The sequence below is a fragment of the Platalea leucorodia genome (genome assembly GCF_965183815.1).
Source record: "Platalea leucorodia genome assembly, chromosome: 21".
Lineage (NCBI taxonomy): Eukaryota > Metazoa > Chordata > Aves > Pelecaniformes > Threskiornithidae > Platalea > Platalea leucorodia.
This window is the reverse complement of record NC_138843.1, coordinates 2397252-2420680: the sequence shown is the minus strand read 5'-3', so window position 1 is coordinate 2420680 and position 23429 is coordinate 2397252. Positions and strand designations below refer to the sequence as shown.

At 45.3% G+C, this 23429-nt stretch overlaps 1 protein-coding gene across 5 annotated transcripts in view; it reads left to right on the top strand.

Moving 5' to 3' along the window:
• CRTC1 (CREB regulated transcription coactivator 1) overlaps window positions 1–22380 on the top strand; it is a 48675-nt gene extending 26295 nt beyond the window's left edge. The window contains exons 5-15 of one of the 5 annotated variants that reach the window (XM_082331489.1): window positions 638–732; window positions 2090–2175; window positions 2586–2629; window positions 2945–3165; window positions 5898–6034; window positions 6606–6857; window positions 7177–7302; window positions 9049–9150; window positions 14347–14433; window positions 15342–15441; window positions 16232–22380. In XM_082331489.1, coding sequence (XP_082187615.1) covers window positions 638–732; window positions 2090–2175; window positions 2586–2629; window positions 2945–3165; window positions 5898–6034; window positions 6606–6857; window positions 7177–7302; window positions 9049–9150; window positions 14347–14433; window positions 15342–15441; window positions 16232–16443 — 1462 coding nt within the window. In that variant the 3' untranslated portion in view covers window positions 16444–22380. Of the gene's footprint in view, window positions 1–637; window positions 733–2089; window positions 2176–2585; window positions 2630–2944; window positions 3166–5897; window positions 6035–6605; window positions 6858–7176; window positions 7303–9048; window positions 9151–14346; window positions 14434–15260; window positions 15442–16231 lie in introns of all 5 variants that reach the window. The other 4 variants (XM_082331488.1, XM_082331491.1, XM_082331490.1 and 1 more) reach the window with 4 other exon arrangements.
• Window positions 22381–23429: the final 1049 nt, after the last annotated feature.

The following is a 23429-nucleotide window of genomic DNA, read 5'->3' as shown; positions in this document are numbered from 1 at the left end:
AATTGTTGAGCTATGAAAGACTCGGATGTTTCTCACTGCGCAGAAGCTGGGCTAGCCTGCCCTCGCAAGCGTTCGAGTGGAAAGGAGCACCGAGTTGCCGGTTCCTACCCCTCGTGCTCCTGGCCTTGGAGGTGCCGAGTGGTTTGAGTGGTGGCCTGCATTCCCAAGTGAAGGACAGTTCATCACGAGAGATGTGCTGACCGTGGAGGTTCCTGTCTCCACAACGTACTTGCATCCTGAACCAGTCTTTTTCCCTCCCTATGAAACAGGGATGCTTTCTTTTCAAAGACTAGTATAACCAAAGTATGTATAAGCAGCTTTCAGCTTAAAAATTGCGTTATTTGATCATGCATAATCTTAATAAAGCATATCAAATTATTTTCTAACAATGGCAAGCAATTTATCCTGTATTCCTCTCAATCCCATTATTGAAACAATTGCTCTTCAAACTTGAACTAATTTGTTCTGCGAATTGATTGTTTCACAAGGAAATTGTGCCTGGTGTATGCCATATATAGATTTTGGTTTTTTTAAGGCAGAGTATTCAGGTTTTACTGAGTTGGTTACATTTATCTGAGATTAAGCATTCTTTTATTTAGAGAAACTGACAAAATATTGGGTTTTGCCTTCCTTTCAGGACAAATTCTGATTCTGCCTTGCACCAGAGTACTATGACTCCAGCTCAACAAGAATCCTTTTCAGGAGGGTCACAGGACATGCAGCAGAAAAGAGGTAAACAGAGAAAACCAGTAAAAATACTTGTAACGTTCAAAGCGTTGTACTTCAGATTATATGCACATATATTGGTGTTCTTCTGTTTCTATAAATACATGTATGCATAACACTTTCTAGATTCAGTTCCGCAGGAATTGGAACAAAGGACCGCATTTACTCTTCTGGGTACTGAAATCCAGAAAAGATTATACAGAGCTGGTACAACGTTTTCCTGAACCCTGTATTCTGTCATTTGAAGACCTTGCCCTATGGGAAAAGTAATCTGGGCTTGTGGGACTCTGGTGGTTAGACCGCTCTCAGCGGTACTAGAGGTTTGCAGGTTGTAGTAACTTCTAGGCAAGGGTAGAGATCGCAGGCGTTTCATGGGCAGTGATACAATATCATAAAGTAGCAAGACTCCATCTAGTTTTTATTTATGGGATTGAGATCACCAGTGAGTATACCCGCAGAGGCAAGGCTTACAAACAGTACTGTCTGATCAGATTTCTAGTTACAAGCTGGAGCAGCGCAGCCCTCCGGCACTAACAATTCTGGTGCCCTCTGCTGGCCCTTGTTCCTGCTGTCAGTTCAAGAAATGCATGAAAAGCTCTTAAATCTGTGTAGAGAAATATAATCTATAAACACCCACCCAGAGACAGGTGAACATGCAACACTCGGATGCATATGCACTGTGCTGCAGCTCATCCATAGGCTTATATAGCTGTAAAACATTAAATACTGATCATCTTAAACAGTACTGCATAAATACGAATTTATAGTCATCAGTGTGAAAGGCTTCTGTTGATACATTGCTCTGACTGGGCTTGCTTTCGATGTTTCTTTGTCACCTTGCTGTTAGCATGATGAAACAGTTGATTGCTTTGAACAAACAAATGTGCTTGGAATATGGAGAAGTAACAGCTTTATAGCATTTCTCTGTCCCAGGGGAGATGGTCTGGATTTTTCCCCATTGGCATTGTCCTGTTGGCCACCCGTTAGATGTAGCGGGTGTGCATCACTTGTGCAAAATGCAGAAGATAGGAAAAACTGGTAGGAAAAACTAGGTCCCAAAATACACTCTTCCATTTAGATCTAAGCAGACTAAATTGGAGGCCAAAATTTTTTCAAGTAGTATTTGGGGTTTTTTTTTGAAGCTGATAAATGTCTCCTTGCTAATTAAATACAATTTTAGTCTCTTCTGCTGTTCGTTTTTTTTTAAATTTGATCTCATTACAGTAGAGTACCACTCTATTAATTTCATATTCAATGATACTAGCTTACTTAAGAGTTTTCAAATGGCTAAACTTCCAATCTGAAAGTTTCTTACTGAGAAGTTTAATATTATGCTATGATTCCTTTTGTTCTTATTTTTTAGTTTTATTACTGACTGTCCCTGGAATGGAGGAAACCACCTCTGAGGCAGACAAAACCCTCTCTAAGCAAGGATGGGACACTAAAAAGGTAGGAATCTCACATTTCAAATGTAGATATTTTCTTTTCTAAACATATTTAGGTAAATTAATGCCCTAAATATTGTCAACCAAAACAAACTACTTGCAGAGATTAGAGATTAAACGCTATATTTAGCAACAAATCACTACGCATTAGATCAGAAAGGCACTTTATATGTACGTGTGAATGCACATGTTTGATTATATCAGTAGAAACTCTTTAAATCTAAGCCTTGTCGGGCCGATAAAGCACAAAAGGTGACAGATATCTTCTAAGAGCCTTACAGAGCTCTTGTGTAGAAGAATAGCTCTTCTGTAGAAATGTATGAAATCAAGTAAAACTCACTAATTGAAATATACCCTAAGCATTAGTCTCTAGCAGTATCTTTGCCTTTAAATAATGTCTTCCTTCTATTTTAGACTGGGTCATCAAGACCTAAATCATGTGAAGTTCCAGGAATCAAGTAAGTTTTGAGCAATTTTTTTTTTTTTTAAAGAGCATTGAGATCTTTAAGAAAGAATGTTGTATATTGAATGTCCTCTTGCTTTTGAGTTTTCCGAAAAGCCCTTAGACAGTATAACGCTGCAATAGATGCAAGACAAGCCAGAACATCTATAAGTGAACCATTGACTATTAAATCTCTGGTTTATCAGAAATACAATATATAATTGTGTATAAGGCACCTTCCTTTTTAAAAAAGATTTTATAAAGATCTGTCCAGGCTGAAATTTAAATTGAGATGTGTCTTTTTTTTTTTTTTCCTCTCTCCCTTATTTAGCATCTTTCCATCAGCTGACCAGGAAAACACTACAACACTGATTCCTGCTACGCATAACACAGGCGGCTCCCTGCCAGACCTGACAAACATCCATTTCCCTTCCCCTCTCCCCACACCGTTGGATCCTGAGGAATCCACATTCCCAGCCCTGAGTAGCTCCAATAGCACCGGGAATCTTGCTGCCAATCTGACTCACTTGGGCATCAGCACTGCCAATCAGGGTAAGATCGTAGCTCTGAGGTGTTTTTACAGGTTGTCCGTGATATGTCACCTGTCTTAAATGATGGAAGTTGCATTGCTGAATATTACTGTTTTGTCTGAGAGGTAATTGCACGTCACTGTTGATTGACGTTTCTTTGTAAACAAGGTTTATCGAGCCATTTCTGTACAGAAAAGTGAGAAAGCTGTAGTTAGTTATATGACTTACAAATTGTCTTTCATTTTTCTCCTATTCTCGGTGCCCAAATCTGCTTTTTTGGGCTGGTTTTTTTTGTTTATTTTATGTATAAACTACAGGAGACTTGTAATTCATTGTCCTTAACCCCAACAGCACTTGTGTTATGGAAATATCTTAAGTGGGCCTTTTGTTTTCGTTCCTTTAGCGTGTTGGGTTTTTTCAGTATGAGGATTCTTTTGGAGAGAGAACATTGCTTGCTTCATCTGAAGCAAATTTTCTCTTTTGAGCAATCAAGAATAACATGGAACCTTTACAAGGTGTGCTAGTGTTTGTGAGCTTGACTGCTTAAGTTTTGAAAATATCCTGAATATTCAAGCTACATAATACAGCGGAGCTTTGGGAAATAATACCAACTGTGCACCTTAATATCTCACAGCTCTCGCTACGGTGCCTTCGTGTTGAAATTGTTGCCTTCCTAGCAGTGTAGTTTCTGTTGCAAGTTCTTCTCCAGTGCTGTTGTTGTTTGAGCTGTTCAGCGTGGTGAGTCGGAGTTGTGTTTGTTGGGGTTTTTGGACTTTGGCAATACTGATAATTTTATTTTTAAAAAACCTCCACAAACAAACATTATTTGCCATGCTGGCAATTTATGATATTCATACTGATCACCTGATAATTTCAGGACTTGTTAACATTATAGGCAAATAGCCTAACCTGGTGATTGTTGTTTTTTAAATAATCTCACTGGGTTGTACGTGACGATAGTTGTGAAGAGGGTTGCGTTTTTTTATTGTCAGTGAGAGTTGCAGTCAGTTGATTCCTAGAATAGAAATAAGGTGCTGTATCCAAAAATACAAGTTTGTTTCCTGTGTTAGGCAGGATTCCCTTACCCGCTTAAAAATCCTCTCATACCTTGGGAAAAGGAAATAATTCTAATCAGGTTAATGTAGTGTTATGACTGAGCAGCTATATTTAAGAATGAAGCAAGACGACGGTTTAACCATTTGGGTACAGAGTAGGTCAGCAGCTTTCAGCATCCTTTATCAAGTTTTCTGCTCTGGAAAGAGACTATACGAAGTTTCGGAGATGGGCTGTCACTCAAGTGGAACTTTGCGAGTCTGCTGAGGGCACTACGGTGTGTGTCAAAAGAAAGAAACTGCTTGCGTGGAGTTAGGCCAGATCGAGTCGCTAAATTTTTTGCGGTAGCCATAACTAGCAAAGTAAACGGTATAAAACCTAACTGGTAAGTATGTAATTGCTTTGAAAACATTTCCTGATCTATCAAAGATATGCTCATTGATGATTTTCCTGCTTCTCTTTGGAGACTATCCCATAGTTTAATCGTTGGCATAGTCAGAGTTCGGTGCTTTTTTAACTGATTTTTCCAAACCTTCCTTGCCTCTATCTTCTGGCTCTTTAGCAGAAAACGTAAAGGCTTTTGAACCTTTTGCAGGAGCTCTCTGCATTGCACAGGCATGCCCTCAGCAGCCCCGAGAAAAGGTGGGGAAACAAACACCTGTCGGGTTACAAAGGACTGCCAGCCATTTAAGACCACACGTTTGTGCATTTGAGTTTGTCAGTTCGCTGACATGTTCCGTGAGACGGTGTTGATTTTGAAAACATGGCAGGGGAAGCCAGGCAGTCTTCAGAACCTGCGCGGTTTCAGCCGGTTTGCCTGCTGGCTCCTTGGCAGCCTGGACTTCCTGGCTCCCTGGCAGCCTGCCTGGAAGCCTTGAACATTTGCCAGGTGCCTAGGAGCTCGCAGGCTCTTGTGAATTCCTCCTTTCTGGCAGCTCCAGAAGAACAGCTCGCTAGCTAGATTGTCCTGAAATCACTTTCCAGGGTGTCTCAGTTCCTCTAGGGTGAGGCAGAAAATAGGAAAGGTTTCAAAACTTCCAGATTTTTGTCTTGGATTTGAACAAAATTGCAATATTTGAATTGTTTATCCCTGCCCCCTGTTAGGTTGTGGCTCTTTAGAGTGTGAAGGATATTTCCTGCCTTCCTGTGCACTGGTATGCCATTCAAAATGGTGTGCTTCCTGCGTAACCAGTTTTTCTTCTGCATTTTCCATTAAATAGGTGTTCGCTTTTATAATATCGCAAGTGCCCTCTGATTAGTCTTGTTACACGATCTGTTATCTTCTTCCTGAAGTTTGAGCCCTTGCAAATAGAGCAGAATGTGCTGCTCCTGGGTTCAGTGCGTGCAGGCCGGGAGGCGTGCGAGACCGATAGCCATGGTTTCTGTAAACCGCTGAAGCTGCTCTGCCTGTTTCAGTTTCAAGTCGGTATCTGTGCACGACCCTGAACATCTGTGACTGGTTTTGGTCCAGGATAAACCACAGGGATCTTCCTCTCATCCTGATGCTCTTCAGCCTGACAAAATTAATTGCAAATAAGCTAATGAGTTTCAGCCTGATTGGCCGAGGTGCATTCAGCACTTTGCATTAAGTGGTTGTCCACTTACGCCGTTCATTTTTCATCGTTTAGGCAATTACCTCTATACAAGTATCAATAAACCATTGCTCTGTTCCCGTTTAAGCTGGTTTCTTCCTTCCTGCAGGAATGACAACGACGCCAGCCCCTTCCCAGCAGCACCGTCAGCCAGCCGTCAGCCCTCTCTCCTTGAGTGCAGACTCAAGACGACCACAGTCACAGCAAATGTCTCCTACGCTTTCCCCTTTGTCACCGATTACTCAGGTAGGAACTTGGAGAATTAAAATTTTTCAATCACAGGTTAATTATTTTACCCGGGGAGAAGTTGACTGTAACTTCATCTGTCTTGTTCTGTAATTTGCTTCTTTAAATGTGTTCGTTAATTCAGAGCCTTAAAAAGGGAGAGGTTTGTAGAGGGGACAGATTTTACTTTCCTTTTCTAGAACAGTGGTAAAACCCATCTATTAGGACACTTTTCTGTAACGGTATTGTCCCAAAGTTAGTTGTAAAATTTGAAAGACATTTCTCCAATTCATGAGAGAAGCTGAATTAGCTTTTTAAATTGATTTCATAAGTGTGACTCTGCCACTGACTAGGTTATCAATTTCTGACCTGGACGTTCATCTGGGCTTTTAGAGTATTTGTTTATTGTACGCTGGAGGTGATAGTAAGTCTTTTGAAACATGTTCTTGACTGTTTCTGAACCTTTCGGTAAGGTTTTTAAAATGCAACATGAGATTGACTTAGGGCGGTTCTCTTGGTGTGAAACTTGATGTGCATGAAAATGAAGGGGAATTACCTGCCAGCGTGGATGATTTTGATTCTTCTTTTTAAGGCCGTGGCTATGGATGCGTTGTCTCTGGAGCAGCAGCTTCCCCCATACCCATTTTTTACCCAGACAACTTCCCAGCAGCAGCAGCAGACCCAGGTGGCAAGTACCCTGCCTCAGAGTACTCCTTTAATGCAGACCTCTGGTTTACAGCGAGGAACACAACTCCCCCCACTCTCCGTCACGGTACCTTCTACCATCCCCCAGTCACCTCCGGGTAGCCAGACCCAGCCATCGATGGGAATAGACATCAACTCGGTAAGCTTGGGCCCGGCTGGAAATGACAGAGCTTTCATTCGGAAAACCTGGTAGGGCACAGCGTAGTGTCAGAGTTCAAGCTGGCCAGCCCTTGTAGTAAGTGTACTTCTAGGCAGAGTCTGAAGTAGACTTAGAATGGTTTTGGTTCAATCCACATTTAAATGTTTTCTAGAGGAAAATTTGGTTTTAATGTACGCTTAGGGTGGCCGTAGTTTCATAAAACGGTGTCCCTTACGACTCCGTGTTTGTATAGACCCACTTCAATATATCGGCATTTATTTCATACCTTGCTGCTGGCGTTGCATTGATGTGTTTTCAGGCTGTCAGATGTAATGCACCCCCACCACGTTGTGTGTTACAAAGTGTGCTACAGACTGGAGGGGTTAACAGAACTTTGATAACGAAGTCTGCTAACAAGCGTTTTCCAAAAGTTGGAGAGAACCAGGTATTTTGTTACACTTTCTATATTTGGAGCCCTTTCACTTGAAGGAATTTTAGAGCATACATTATTATCTTCAGAAATTGGATTTGTGGCTGCCTTCAGATACCCAGAAGAAATGGAGTGTATACATACATATAGCAATGATTTATGGATAGATTTCTTTTTTTGCTTGTTTTAACGTGGTCTGCAGAGCAGGATCAGGGTCGCAGGCCAGCTAGGGAAGAATTTCACAGCTCGTTCTCTGCTCCTTCTGCCCTGCTGTTCAGGATCTCGGTTGTCCGACCCCTTGTGTCCTTCTGGCAGTGTGGTAGCGACAGTAACTGTTTGAGAATGAGAAGAAATCGTTGTCTATTGATCTAGCACTCGATCGTGGATTTCATTTGCGGATTAAATTTTTAACGGTTTGTGCTGATAAGTGCTCCTTGAAAGAAGCTGCTTCCCTTTCAGGATTGGAAGGGGAAGGACAGATCCAGCAGTGGAAAGGATACTGACCCACTCAAAATGTGTCCGAATGTTTTGATGCTAATGCTCATGCAGCTACCAGTACAGATGATTCTGATTTTCATTCTTTGCTTTCTGTGTTGCTTTCCTCATCCTAAACTTCTTTATGACCTTAACTTTTAGGGTGCTGTGCTTATCTTTTAAAGCAACTGAAATAATTCATAAATAAACTTAAATTCAAAGCTAGTTCATCAAAAAGCCGTTTGAGCTGCATTACAGTCTCACTGACAGCTTTTATGCGGTTTTTGTAAAGCAATATTGAAATTAATTTTGCTGTAGTTCGGACGTCTGCTTCAAGCGCGTAAGTAGCAATGCATAGCAAAAAGGGTTAAGCTGTATTTTCTTGAGATGTACAGCATTCGGTGTCAGAAAGCATTGGTAGTACAGCGTTCTCCCACACCGCAAAGCTCTGTGATTAAATTACTCCTTTTCTTAGAACTACTGGCTTGCAGGGTTTCCTCAATCATCTGTTAATTTCTAAAGGAAGTATAATGAGAAGAGCTGTACTTACTATTTACGTTAATTAGTGCAACATTCTATTTGAATGCCATTAAGATTATTAATTTGTTGAAATCCAGGGTTCTTTACGACTAAAAAAAGGTGAATCTTTGACGATGTGTTCTCAAGACGACTGAGAACAATGTGAATGTAACTAACGTAACCCTGCAAAACACAGCGTGAGTTCTCAGACAATGTCTGCTCCATGTCCTGGGGTAAAATGCGGCTTTGAGAAGGATTCCAGTCGGCATGGTTATACACTTCAATCTTGATAATGCACCCAGGCTATTTAAGACCAGGCAGAGAAATACGAGAAGGATTTCCCGAGCAGTGTAAACACAGATTAAGAGTGTGTGGGTATGGCAGTTGAACTGAAGAATAAATTACATTATTTTTGAGTTATTCCCAGCTTTCAATACTTTTTTCCCTAAATCATTGGCTGACCAGATTTTTTTTTTTTTTTTTTAAATTGAACGTAACTGAGAACAGTGAGAAAATATTTCACCAGTTTTGCTTGTACAGCAGCACGGCCCTGCTCTCAGCCGTTCGGTCAGACAAGACCGTGCCACGCTGGTGTCTTAACTCTCTCCTTTTTGCGGCGTTGTTCACAGTAATCGTGTCTTCGTGCATAGCCAGGAATTGTTGAAGAGGATGGTTTCTCCCAGCTTCCTCCAGCTGTATACGCCAGAAGTGTATAATTTTCCAACCTTCCATCAATCCCATGGTCTTTAATTCTGTGTTGTTCTGTAGGCTTCACTCCAGCAGTACCGCAGTAATGCTGGATCCCCAGCCAACCAGTCTCCCACCTCTCCTGTCTCCAATCAAGGCTTCTCTCCTGGCAGCTCCCCTCAAGTAAGGGACTCTGTGCTTCCACAGGCCTTGCTTCTTGTGTTTGTTTTTAGTTGAGTCTCTCCATTACTGACCCATAGTTGTCTCACTGTAATTGTATGTGCCTCATGCATTACCGATGTCTCATCTTGTTTGCAGTTTCATTCAGTTCCAGAGTTTTTCAATAGCTGGTGAATTGCCTTTTTATTGATCAAAGCTACTATTTGAACGCAATTAAAACTCAGTTGTTTCTTTGGGGTGTACCGTGGACAGAACCTCCAGGTCGACCCCTTTCAACTAGCGATATCGTGTAGGAGCTGACGGATAAGGTTGGGAGGGCAGGGGAGAGAGAGGGAAACTCCAGTGCCTCCTGCAGCAGGATAACTCCTGCGGCACTAAATACCCCTTGTGTGGCCAAATGCATTTACATCGGGACCTTTTTTCACGTGGGAACATCCACTTCGAAAGAAACCACTGGAGAAAACGCTCTTAAAACGAGCAATTGTATCTTGCGGCTTGCCAGTGATGGGTTAGTAAACACGCTTTCTTGCATGCTGGCTGGTTTTTCTTCCTGTGTATGTATATACTCATACATCCACGTGTCCTGTATGCAAGTCATAGCTCGGTGTGCGTGTAATCCTATGAAGGGGAATTTTTACCTGCCAGCAGCAGGACAGTTAAAAACGAGGCAGTCTTTGGGGGTGCCCCTGATGTAAGGGAGCGAGTGCATTTTCAGCACAGAAATACTCTGATGCTGCTAAAATAGCTCCATACGGCTGCCCTTTTCCTAAATCCCACCTGTAGAAATGAGGTGCAGGAAATTCTTCCAGAGCATCACAACAGAGTCTGAAAATACATTTTCTGTTTCATCATTTAACGTTTAAGGCTGTAAGGAGGATCCTATCTAAATAAGTGCTGCCCCTTCATGGTTCCAAAGCAGAAGCTTCGTCTCTCCTTGCCATTAGCCAGAGACAGGTCACTGGTAAGCTCAGTAATAGATCCGAGTGTCAGGACTGTCTGGATTTTCTTAACCCTTGCTTAATTGCTTCTTAACTTCTCTCTCTTCTGCCTGCTTCTGCCAGTTCTGCTGTGTTCTGTGTGTGGCTCAAAGAAAACAAGCAAACTTACTCCTCTAGGCTGTCACGTAGAGCAAAGCTGTTGCCAGTCTTGCTGCAAATTCTCAGGTCCAGTTCTCATTTGGGCAGCGCATCCGATTCTGATTTTTGCGTTGATTTTCTTTCCCCCTTGACTTCTCAATAACCCTTTCTTGGTTTTGTCCCCAGGCTTGTTGCCACTGGTCAGTCCAGAGCACTGGAGTGAGCAAGCACTCCCCAGGGGAGCACACACTTGACTATAATTTTTCCCGCTGGGCCTGTTTTATCCTGTAAACTCTTGCTTAGGTTTTGCTGTTTTCAAGTGGGACACCATAACTCACGCGTGAAAGGAAGAGGATTTATTAATACCACTTAACTTAGTATTGGCCTCTTAAAAATACCCACACAGTTCTTTATTTTGGCTAAATTAAAAATGAGACAGCTTTCCTGCCTCCATCAATGAGCCAAAAGCTAGTAGTGGCGAGCAAGCTATCTGTGGTGGTGGCTGCAATGGAGAGAAGCAATGGGGGAAGAAAAAACAGTTGGGAAGAAAAATTTGGGTTGGTTGCGATGATGGGGGCAGCTCCCAAACAGCAGGGCCCAGGAGACGGTAGAGTAATCTGCCAAGAGTAAAGGCAGCGTGGTTCCAACGGCAGAATATGCCCACTGTGGAGCAGTCTGGCACTGGCTGACAAGAGTGGAATAAAGTAGGTGTGACCGGGTAGGCGTCCTCCACTTGCTCCTGTTTCTCCGATTAATTTTAGGTTAAATCGTTCTGAAGCGTATCAGTGTGATGAGTGACATGCTCTAAAAATAGAAATCTGTGGTTTGATTTTTATCACATACGGTTCATTCACCAGAAGTTATTTTTCATCTTTCCACATCTCCAAATCTATTTACTCTCGTGTTTTAGATGTGTGTTCGTTATATGAAGGTCCTCCTCTTCAAACACGAATTGAAAAGCTCTGCTTGTAGTTCTCAGCTTTGTGTTTGCATGGCTTTTCATTGACGATGGCTTGTTGTTTACTACTTCGCTTTCCTCCTCTAACACCTGGCATACTGTTCCAATTAGATAGAAATCTGCTTTTTTTAGTAGAATGGCTGTATACTGGATAATATGGTATGTATTTTTAGATTAATAATTTAAGCCAGGGGTTTTGTGGTTTGGGTTTTGTTTTCTTGCAGTCACCACATCATTAACCCAAGAAGATGTACTGTTGACAAAACAGACCTCATCTAGTGTTTCTGGAGGAGATGGTGTTAGCAAGATGTTTTTCACAGAGTTGTCGATAAATTATTCTAGGACTCTGAAGTGTTGAAGTAATGACATTTCCAGTTGATTTCCTTCGGGAGTTTCAGTGCTTACAGATGTTAACAACTGGTGTACTTCAGAGCTGAGGAATAAATACGGGCTCGTATGTTTTGCTAGGAGTTACTAACGCAGACTTGCACAAATAGATTTTGGTCTTCCGTTTATTATTTTTCACGTTGCCCAAACTTCTTAGGATGGGAACAACGCTTAGCGGAATGCAAAGATTCTAGTTTTTGCCCTACTTCTGGAAAGCTCGTGTAAAAACGAAATGTCAGAAGTTAAAGGAAAAAAATACCTGATTCTCTTTGGAGCTCTGGAATAGCAACTGTATTTCTAGTGCCGGTCCAAACTGGCTTTGATTCACGCTGAGTACGTGACATCCTGAAATGCAAATTTTTCATTAGAAATTGTTATAAAACATCACACAGCTCGGAAGCCATGCCTGCCACGTAAGATGGGAACCATTTTCCCGCGATGCAGTTAAGCTTGGCTGGTCCTGATCTGCTTGCTTGAGTTACCTCTACGCTCCGACTCCGTCTTTTTTAAAGAAAAAAGCAACGCATGTAGCAGGGTGAATAATGTGGAGTTTGAGGAGTTGATCAAAGTGTGACTGGGCAGCAAGTAAGATCGCAGTGGTTTAAGGAAAAGCGTGGGTTTTTTTATTTAAGTAGTGCTTTGCTTTTTCTCTTGTCAGGTGTAACGTGGCTCTTGCTTGTGATGTTCGGTAACTTCCTCGTAGCCCTCTCGTTTGCGAGGGGTAGAGCAGCCGCTGTAGTTTTGAGGACCAGATGATAAATTGGAAGGCCGGTTCCAATTACAACCATTTCCCATTTTTACCTGCTTCTAAGGAGGGCATCGAGTAGGGTGTGAAGCTGCAAAGATGTCATTATTGTTCTGTGGTCGTTGCTGTGACACATCATAAACGCCCAGGAAAGTGAATCAAAATCTTATTTTTGTCCGTAAAACCCTGTTCTTGGCTCAGGCTGCATTTAATCAGTCTTGAGGATGAGCTGGCCTCATTTAGTTAAACCATTTCTTACGGAGAAGTTACTGTGATGCTCTTCTCTGACAAAGATGCAGAGGCAGTTGTCTGCTACCTTTCCTGACTCTGCCGGCATCGTACTTTAAAGGCAGCACCGCGGAGGTCCGTAGGGCTTGTGTTTCCAGCCTTCTGACGTTACCCAGCAGCGCTGTTCTGCAGCGAATTCCTCTCTCCTCCGAGCGCGTTCAGGCCATGCCCACACCCTCGCATGCCAGCCGGTGGAAAGCGCTTCGCGGTGATGCGCGGAGCAGTTCTTGGATCGAACAGGATCTGCTCAGCAAGGAGTTTCGTAGCACGCGCTGAACTTTCAGCCACCTTCCCCCACGGAGTCTCATTCTCGGGCTGCGAATTCCTCCCTTGATGCCACATTTATCCAAAAGCGTCCATATAATGTGATAGCCGAGGATTCTGGCTGAAGGTGGGAAGGTTTTTGTGTGCTTTAAAAAGAATGTATTGTTGCTTCTATCCTGATAGTCCCCTCTCACGGAGGTTGTGGGCAATTCAGGGTTTTTTTTTTATGCAAGACTTCCATTCTTTTCCTTGCATGCAACCTGCAAATAAGCTGCGCTGAGACATGCTACTGGTGTAGGAGGGAGAATGTTTAACGTGATGTTTGCTGAAATTTTTATGTTCACTGTTGTGGACATCGTCCTGTGTTTTTTCAAGTATCTTAATCTTTGGCTGTGTTCAGTGCTTTTAACTGTGGTGGCTGGTGTAACTCTGTTCTGAGATTTCCTAGGCTTTTGCTTAATTTCACATGCTGATGAGGTTTCTAAGGAGAAAATTTGTAGCCTTCCTCTTTTAATGCATAGATAAAACAGCTGGAAAATGCTATGCAAGGTATTGAATTTTTTTTCAATATCGATACAGACTCTCCATGCAAATTGTCTTTTATAGACGCTCTCTTTGTCAGTAGATGGTTTTTTTCAGCTGGAGTATCACAATTTGTGACAGTTTGAAATAAGAAGTGAGCTCTCTGCGATTTCTTTTATATTGGGCAATTCTTTGGGACAGTACTGAATAGTGTTAAAAAATTGACCTGAAATTCTTGGTCACATTTAGAATAATTGATAAATGATGGAGAATAACTGATACATGCTTGTCATGCTAGAGGGGACAGTAAAATTAGCGAGGCTGAGGAATTCCTCCCGAGATTCTTGCTGGTAACATGCTTTACCGGGCTTTCTTGTTAACTTTTCTGATCTGCAGCTAAAGTGAAATGACTTTAAAATGTCAGTTTTATTTTGGCACGTCGGCGGCTCAGCGAAGCTGGCTGTTCCCTGGACAGGAGGCTGCAGACAGCGAGCCCGTCGCTACCCGCGTGCCGGTGGTCAGCTTCGCATCGCATTTTGTTCTAACGCACAGTTTACTTCTGTGTGGGGTTTGTCTTTCACCCAAAAAAACCAGTTCACAAAGAAGCTGAAGTTGCAGAGTGATTTTTTTTTTTTTTCTCATTTCTCGTGTTACCTAGCGCACTCGTCTGTTTTCATAAATCAGAAGTTTTATATGTTGTATGTCCTCCGTGAGGAAGTTTGGTTTACTTGACTGTATTTTTGTGCTTACCGAAAGGCAGCGTAACGTGGAAGGGTTTGTGTCTCGGAGGGAAACACCGAGCGTTTTATGAATTTGCTGATGGTTAGTGGTTGTTAATAACAAAGGGCGCTGCTAACTAACTTTGAGAAGAAGCGGTTGGAAGGCTCGAGTCACTCGCACGCCGTGGGTACCTCTGTTTGTGAGATTTTTGCACCATAAAGACTCTGTTTTGTTTTCAGCATTCTTCCATTCTGGGGAGTGTATTTGGTGACTCCTATTATGATCAGCAGATGACAGCTAGGCAGGCTAATGCCCTATCCCATCAGGTGAGCAAATTCATCTCGGATTTTCAGCTATATTTCGGCCACTTGCAGCTTAAAATAAATATAGATCAACTTCTGATTATTTTGTGTGAGTTCACATTTTGTCCATATAGTTTTACCTCTGTTATTTTGAGTTTGCAATACTCGGGGATTTCTTTTCTTCTGTTTTTAATTTTCCCCCGCTCTTCCTTCCCCTTCCTCCCTCTTAGCCATTGTAGCAGATGTTTTTAAAGGTGTTCTGCCAAGTTTATTGGATTAAAAATAATGAAAATAAGTTTAAAAAACCCCCACATCTCTGGCCGTGGTTGCATTTGGGAAGGATTCACTTGTAGGTGGTAACAATATCTACTCCTGAATTTGGCAAACAACTCGTGCACGGTACCAAAGCCTAGCAAGCAGAGCCGTGCCTTCGTTAGTTTGGCCAACCAGTGCCTTGATTCATTCAACTGTGAAATATGCTCTGGTGGCAGGAGAAAAGGAGATGGCTTCTGAGAGGCGGTGTTTGATGGGCAGATACCTGAGGTATTAGCATGAATTATGGGGTTTTTTACTTTGTTTTAAAGCTACCTTTTCTTTTGTTCTTACGATATCAAAAGCAACTATTTTATTTTTGCATCCACCCTCTCCTCATTCCCCTGCACTCTGAATTTGGCAGTGAACTATTCTGGAAAGTTAAGTGAAAATAGACCATATTTTGATCAACGAAACCTAAAGATGAATTTGTTTGCCTGTCTCTTTCAACATTACTTCCCATACTTGAGCTTTGTAAGTTGTTTTGCTGTATTTCCTGATGGTTAGAAGTAATAATTCCTTTGTGCCTTGGTCTTCAGCTTGAACAGTTTAATATGATAGAAAACGCCATTAGTTCCAACAGCCTGTACAGCCCTTGTTCCACCCTTAACTACTCCCAGGCAGCCATGATGGGACTTACCGGCAGTCATGGCAGCTTGCAGGACTCGCAGCAGCTGAATTACTCCAGCCATGGAAACATCCCCAACATCATTCTTACAGGTAAGAACGCCTCAGGCTTCACCGACAAGTAAAACCATCCCGGTGTCGGTGTTTCTCTTCGTTGTGCAACGTTAGAAGTGAGCTGAGAAAGGAAAAAGGGTGGTGTTGCCTTTGAAGGTTTTGTTTCACCTTGTGTAAATGGTCGTGTTGCTGGTCTGGCGTGTTCCCCGTGAGCCGGGGAGCCTGACGGCTCTCGTTTAATCCCAGCAAACAGGTCGAGCTGCAATGGCAGCACTAATTGTCTTACAGACTTTCCCTGCCTCTGAATTTACTGGATCCTCCGTCACAGCGAGGGAGAAGCGGTGAAAGCCGAACTTCTTCCTCTGCTGCTCTGTTCGAGCTTGCCAACGAAGGGTTTTTTAGTGTCACGTATGGTAGCAAATCTGGTCACAGTTGGAGGCTTGGAAACAATTCCTGCACAGGCCACCGAGAAACCCGTAGTCCAGTCCATGTTTCAGCCAAGGACTCTTGCTGATCAGAATCACGTAAATTAAGGTTATCGCTCCTAAACCTAAGGGGGAGAAAAGAGACTGAAGCGACGCCACTTTGTGGCCCCCCCGTACCTGTGTATGAATTTGGGTTTGTGTTAGGCCGCTGTGATGGTTCTGAGATGCTCGGACGAATCTGTAATTCAGCCAGCTGGAAATGAGGATAGGTGTTGCTCATCTGAACTTCAGCCTTAGTTCAATAAATTATTCCAGAATTTTTGCAGGCTGTTTCTGACTCGTCTGCCTGGCGGATATGTATTGGCTAAGTCCTACCGACACCTTTCCCTTCCTCTTCCCTGCAGTGACAGGAGAATCTCCTCCCAGCTTATCAAAAGAACTGACCAGCTCTTTGGCAGGAGTGGGAGACGTCAGCTTTGATACGGATTCCCAGTTCCCTCTGGATGAACTCAAAATTGACCCTTTAACCTTGGATGGACTGCACATGCTGAACGACCCAGACATGGTCCTCACCGACCCCGCCACAGAGGACACGTTCAGGATGGACCGGCTGTGAAGCGTGGACACCAGGAGCGTGGGAATGACGCTTGTTCCTGGAGCCCAGCCGAACTCGAGAGTCCGACGGGTCAGTCGCGTCAGAACAGGAGTTGCTGAGAGCAGTAGCTCTGTCCTGTACAACATGTACAATGAGTAAAGCTTGTCGTTCTAAGCTTGCAGCGCTGCAGACCCCTACTCCCTGTCGCGCCGTATTTCACCCCTTATCCGCTCATTGCCATTAATGAGTAAGGAGTTTCCATCAGCCTTTTCCTCTCCGGAGCCCCCCCTTCCTCCCACCAAAGCTCCAGCGTTAAGTTGTCGGTTTATCCTTTGCACTAGAAAAGGGGGTGTTTTTGGGCAGGCGAGGAAGGTTCAGAGCCAAGGGTAAAGAGATTCTTTCTAACGTACCAAATCGTTGGCTGCTGTTTGGGACGGGGAGGGGGCCGCGATGGCTTCGCCCCCCCCTCTCCCCCCTCCACTGATTGGAAAGCAAATCTCTGCGTCGCCCCGCGCCGGGAGGGGCTGGGGGCTGCGGCCGTTCTCGCTCCGCTTCCTGGCAGCTGCTTGGTAGAGTAAAAACGCCGCTTCCTCGGTCGGTATGCCACGTTTGCTTTCGGGTTCGTTTCCCCGCCTGTCGTCCCGCACCCACGGCCTCTTCTCACGCCCTGAGCAAACCCGCGTACTTGGCAAAGCTGCAAAGCAGCCTGGCGGCCCGACGGCCTTCTGTAGCCGGCTCGTCAGAAAAGGCAACTGTAAACACTATTTTCAAAGCTTTTTTTAAAAAAAAATATATATGTAATATATATATTTATAAATATATGTATACATATATATATATATAGCATTTCTGAGCACACAAAAAAGTACTATAATTCATTACTTGATTAGCACGGAGGAAGGATCAGAACATTTTGAAGCAGCTAAAAGAATATAGGAGACTAACTTGCAGAGCGTATTTCTAATTTTACTTTGTGAGAGATTCCTGGGCAACAGGAAGGGCATTTCTATAGCAATGCCTGGCTCAAATCATAGTGACTTATTTTTTATTTTTTATGCGTATTCATTACTTATTCTGTTACCATTATTTATGATCTTTTTGTTTTGTTTTGTTTTTTTTATTTAAGTATTTGGATATTAGAAAAGTAGCTAAACTACATACAGCCAGTTGAAGCACTCTACATAATACTTGTACAGTACATCTTTTTTGTGTTTTTATTCCAGAAATATATTATATATATTATATATATAGGTATTTTTAACTAACTGGAATTTTAAACTGATGTTGAGCAGAAGTAAGGAAGCCTAAGGCAAGTCTAGATTTTTTTTCCTTTTATATAGTCCACGTCGGGTGGCAGGAACTTAGATATTCCTTCTTTCACCCTGGGGAAAAAACAGCTTGCTCCACCGTGACTAGTACTGTATCCTCCAGCAGGCTGAGGGTCTGTTAAATTTAGGCAAGACTCTTCCTGCCAGTCCCCGTCAGCGTCCCGTGCTGCGGTGTAACGGGCCGGTGAGCGGCCCGTCATCAATGGCAGATTAAAAAAAAACCAAACCGCAAACCACCCCTCGACTCCGAGTTGGTGGTTTCGCTTCAATGTCCTGGCCGAATCGATGACGATGCCCAGATCTCTGCGCTTGGGGACTCGTCTCAAATTTGAAAAAGATTAAAGATTTAGCAAGAGCCCAACAGGCTCGTGGTGACGGCCGGGGCACCGCTAAAACGTGGTCTGCGTTGCGCTGTAATCTGCGCAGCAGCAGAACCCAGAAGCACCCGACCCCTCTCTTCGGCAGAAGTTAACGACCTGACGTTATTTTGAGTCTTATTAACAAATGGAGTATTATCAACAAATTGAAAAGCACGTTGCGCCTGACACCCCGAGCGCGAGAGGAGCCAACGCCTGCTAGAGGCGAGCGTTTCCATGCCGTAGGGCTTGAACATCCACGTCCATTTTTGTTAAATACAGCCTCAATCAAAGAGCCGGTTTAGTTTTCCTTTCAGGACGCGCTGTGCTTTGCCGATCCCCCTCTGGCGTGGTAGGTCCCCCTCTGCTCTCTTGCGGCTCGGTCTGCATCAGCTGGATTTGCTTTTTGCCTGGAAACGTGTCCGTTCCTTCGCAGCTATCGTGACTTTCAAGCAAAAAAAAAACAAAACCCTCAGCACTTCTCCCCGTCCCCTTGCCCTCGAGACAGATTTTTCCTTGCTGTTGGCAGCAGGCGATGCGGAAGGTCCGCAGAGGAGCTGGGCCGCTCTTAATGAGTTATACTAGGTTTCTGTGTGCTTCCAGAAATCGGTGGGACGCCGTCCTGAGATTCACGCAAACACTGCTGAGCAGAAGCGTTGTTGGGATCTCTCTAATCTGGGTGCGTGTTTGCTCACGTTTGTGCCATTAGTTGACCATTTGCACTAAAAATGTTCTGTTTTTTTTCTTTAGATCTCTTAGCTTCCCTCTGTCTTTTTTTGTTCCTCCCCGCGCAACTGAAAGGTTATCCCGCATCGGTGTTGAAAATGGTTTTTGTCAGGATTTAAGCCCGGTAGTACACGTTAACTCCCGCTCTCTGCTTATTTCAGATTTGCTAATGCTTTTTCAATTTAAGGAGGAGAAGAAAAAAAACAAAGGTAGCTTCGAACAGGAGGGTACCGTAACAGCACAGAGAGGTTTGGGCAGAGGGGGCTCGGAGTCCCGCGCTTGGGAACGGCCACCGGCGCCGCGCGAGGCCCCCGTGGTTCCCCGGTGGGGTTTCTGTCTGTATCGCGCGCTCCTTCGAATGACTCTCATGCATGTAAATTCTTGTTTTGTGATCTATTTTTTTAAAACCGGAGTCACTTCAGAATGAAGCATCCAAGTAGGAGACGAGATTCCTCACTGGAGACTTTTACAGGGAGCTGTTGCTAAATGCTACCTTCTAATTTTTTTTAAACTACATGTGTATATAAGAGATCTTGTTTATTAGACTTGTAAGTAGACATTTGAAATGGCCTTAATTTAAAAATAACACATCTGGATGCAACTGTCAAAATTAGGGACCATCTAGTTGAGAGAAATCCGGGTTCTGTTCCTCCCGCGCGGGGCGGACGGCGCTTTGGGAGCGGGACGGGGGAAGGCGAAGCCGTCGCGGGGACAGAACGCGCGCCATCTCGCGAGCCCCGGCAGCGGCCCGGCAAAAGCTGCTTCTAGTTCCGACCCTTTGAGAACCGGAGCGGTTATTTCAACAGCTCTCGCGTTTGGCTTCCCGGGAGGCCGGTTTCCTGACGGCATCCTGCGGGAGCTGCGCTTCCAGAGGGAATTTTTTTTCCCCCCTCTCCCCTTAAAACTTATGGTTTTGTAACGTGTGTATGCACAAGGCTGATTTTCAAGCAAAACCAATCTATTAAGTTGTCAAACGTAAACACGGAGCGGATCCCCAGCGTTTTCAGAGCAAGTAATCTGATTGATTTGAGAATTGAGTACTGTTTTCATTTTAAATTGGGGTGAGAGCTGTTGGGGGCGGCTCCCCTTCCCATCCAGGGACGGCCGAGAGCAGAAGGAGCAGCGGAAAGCGAGGAGATCCCTTAGCAAAAAAAAAAAAAAAAAAAAAAAAAGAAAAAGAAAAAAAGAAAATAGTATTATTTATAACTTTTTCAGTTAAATGATGTTGAAACTGTCTGGTGTCTCAAAGGGTGACTGTCCAAACATACCTGCTGAGTGACCCCCACCCCTCCCTACAACTTGTGTTTTTATATATATATCTATCTATCTATCTATCTCTTAAAAAGCTCCCAAGCTAGACTGTTGCATTTGCCAATACAATGGGGAAACAATAGGAATAAACCTTCGGTGTATAAAATACTGTGATTTCCAAACGGGAACCCGACCTTCTGCTGTCGTTGCAGCGCGGGCGGCGGGGGCTCTGCGTTGTACATAGCGCTCTGCGGGCTCCGGCAAGCGACCCCGCGCGGGCCGGGCCCCTCCGCCGCGCGCCCGCCCGGCCGCCGGCACCGCCGGCACCGCTACTGCTTCTGCATGGCCGCGATCTTCGCCTGCGCACCGCCTGCCCTGTACAGAGAACCTCCAGTTCGGTTTTTTCCCTCCCCCCCCACCCCCCTTTTATTTTTTTAAAGAGGGGAAAAGGTTTCCAGAAAGAGGCTGCAAATTAATTTAAGAAATTGTTAATTATTTGTACGTTTTCTTACCTTCTATTAAATTTAATGAATTTTTTTAACAAGCGTGCCTGAGAACCCTGGCGCGAACCCACGCGACAAGAACGCTTACGGATGAAAAGAGCGAGCTGCCCTCCGAGTTTGCGTAAAAGCAGCGCCCGATAACTTACAGAATCGCTTAAACTTCCCTCAAAAATAAGGTCGTGACTGTGCTTGCTTGTAAGAGCTTGGATTTCTGTAGAAACAAGAATTAAGGCTCGGGATCGTCCCTTACGGAGCATGGCGCTCGCCCTGGAAACCCCCTCTGTACGCGCAGGAGGAGGAAGGCCCCTCGGCACCCCGCAGGTCGCGACGTACGCTCTGCTTTCAGGAGAAAAAGGAGAAAAAAACAAAAAAAAAAAAAGCGTTTATTCCTCTGAAAAACGGAACCCCCGTCACTGTGATGGCAATGTGAAAGCGCAGGTAGCGTTTGTTACGTGTGTCCGTTCTTTTTAAAAAACCAAAAGGCAAAAAAAAAAAAAAAAAAAATACAAATTTGTAGTGTTCCTGTTCTTTGTATTTTTAGTTGCATATTATTTATACTGCGCAGTGTAGGCATGGATTGCATGTCAGTTTTCTATGCGGGCACCATGATGACATTATAACTGTGTATTATAAATCATTTTTACCTTTTTAAACAGAATCATTGTGTGGAATTTCTATACTGCAAAACAAAACACTACATTACGTACTATATTCATTTGTGTTATTTATTTTATTATTTTGTGGGGGGGAGGGGGGCGGTTTTAACTGTGGTGTATATTGCCTTATGTGGGCTTGACCAATTTTATCAAAATAAAGGCCTAAAGGGGTAAAATACGTTTACTGTTTTCTTCAGTAAATGGGCTCGCGGCTGCCGCGGTGACGCGGCGCAGCAGGAGGCGCGGAGGGGAGCGCAGCCGCGGCGCTGGGCAGGAGCAGGACGCGGCTCTGTAACACGTGAACTGCAGGTAGCGAGGAGCGCTCGTCTGAAAAGCGGTTTGAGCCTTAGGCACTATTTGAGGTCGGTAATCGCGTAGCGGGCGTGGGGAGCCGCCTCGGACCCTTTCAGATCCACCTGCGCGCGTCCGCCTTTCTTTCCGGACCAGCCGTGAGAACCTCTCCTCGCGTTGGCCGACGCGGGCAGCGCCGGTGCTGCGTAGGAGACCCCGCCGCTCTTCATCCGTTGCAGGTTTGCTGCTTTTGAACTACGAAGCGTCTGTCTGAGCGCTGTGGCTTCCCGAGGGCCGCAGGCTGCGAGACCAAAGGGAAAAGAGCGAGAGCAGATGCCTGCACCCCTTGTTTGGGGTCGGGTGCGGTGCTGCTGGCCGTGCCCGGCGGCCGGGCTCCCGCCCGCGGGTCGGTGTTCGGAGCAGACGTGGATCCTTCCCTCCTCGGGGTTCGAACGCAGCCAATCTGTTCCACCTCCAGGTGTTTTTCTCTGGCAGCGGCGTCGCGGTGACGCGCTTGGTCGGCGTGGTCTTGGGTGCGAACCGCGGAGGAGCCGGTGCCGTCGCCTCGGCAGCCGGGCAGCCGCTCTGCCCCGCTGGCGTCCGACCCGGCCGCCCCCTCCCGACAGCTTGACCTCTTGCTGCTTAAGGTTCCGTGCGTTGTCATGTAAGGGAGCAGCAGGCAGGGAAATGCCTCGGCAGCGCTGGTTTTGGTTTATCTTTGTTCTTTTTACTTCAAATTTTGCTGTTAAGTAGCTCCAGGAGAATGACGGGAACGCTGCGGGTGGAATTCCCCGATGTACGTTTTCTGCTTGCTGGAGAATCACAGTGACCTGATGTTGGTGCGTGTACGAAGGTCCCGTTTTCTTAATTGTGTTTTCATTTAGTAATTAATGGGTTCAGCTTTAGGGCGACATAATTGGGGGCAGAAAACCCACGTGGCAAGAGGCGCGTCTTTTTTTAAGAGAGAAAGGGAAAAATGCTAACGGTTCTCGACCCGTCTCCAGCCCTTCGCTGTCACCAAAGGCCCGCGGACCTCGGTAGCAGGGGACCGGTGTCAGTTCGGCTGGCGGCAGCTGGCTGCTTGGAGTTTATCCGGTTGCTTGGAGTTTATCCGCTCGCTCCTCCCTGCTTCCGATGGCGCGGTGATTGTGCAGCAGGGCAGGGGAGCGCCGGAGCCGCCGACTGCCGGCGCCCCGAGGCTCACGCGGGCTCCCGGCAAGCGCGGCGATCGCGTCCGCTGGCGTGGAGGGACAGGCGAGCGCTGGAGACGCGGCCGGGCCCCGCGGCCGGGCCCCGAGGCCGTTCCGCTGCCCCTCTGCGGCGCCGGCGAAGCCTCCGTCCTGGCAACAACAGCGAGCGCCTCGGGAACGGCCGGCGCGGGAGTCGGCAGCGGCTGCTGGGACCTGTCACCGCAGCATCGCTGCGTTTTCTGCTTGCCACCGGCGTTTCTGTCGCCGCCGTCGCACACCCGAGACGCCAGACACCGCTCCAGACGACGATGATCCTTCAGACATTTTCTCGCAGCCTGATGATAGGGCGGAAGCGGAGATGACAGTTGAGATGATTTTACTCCGTAATTTTGCCTGCCGTCAGCCCGTGCCGACTCCCAGATACTGCTCCTTTTCCTTTTTTTTCTGGAAATCTGCAGACAGTGTTTCCCCTCGGCGGCTGTTGATGCGTTCAGGCAAGGGCGATAAAGCTGTCAGCAGAAAAACTAATCGTAGTATTGCGGGAGCCACGTACGGGACCGCACGGCGTGGGGGATAAAGCGCGTTTTCTTGCCGTCCTTCAGTTTTTGGGAAGCCGGGATCTGCCGTTGCAGGCGGGCGCGTTAGAGAGGTGTGGTTTGGAGCGTGGACCTGTTGGCGTTTAATTTGTCACTGGTTCTGGTCTCCT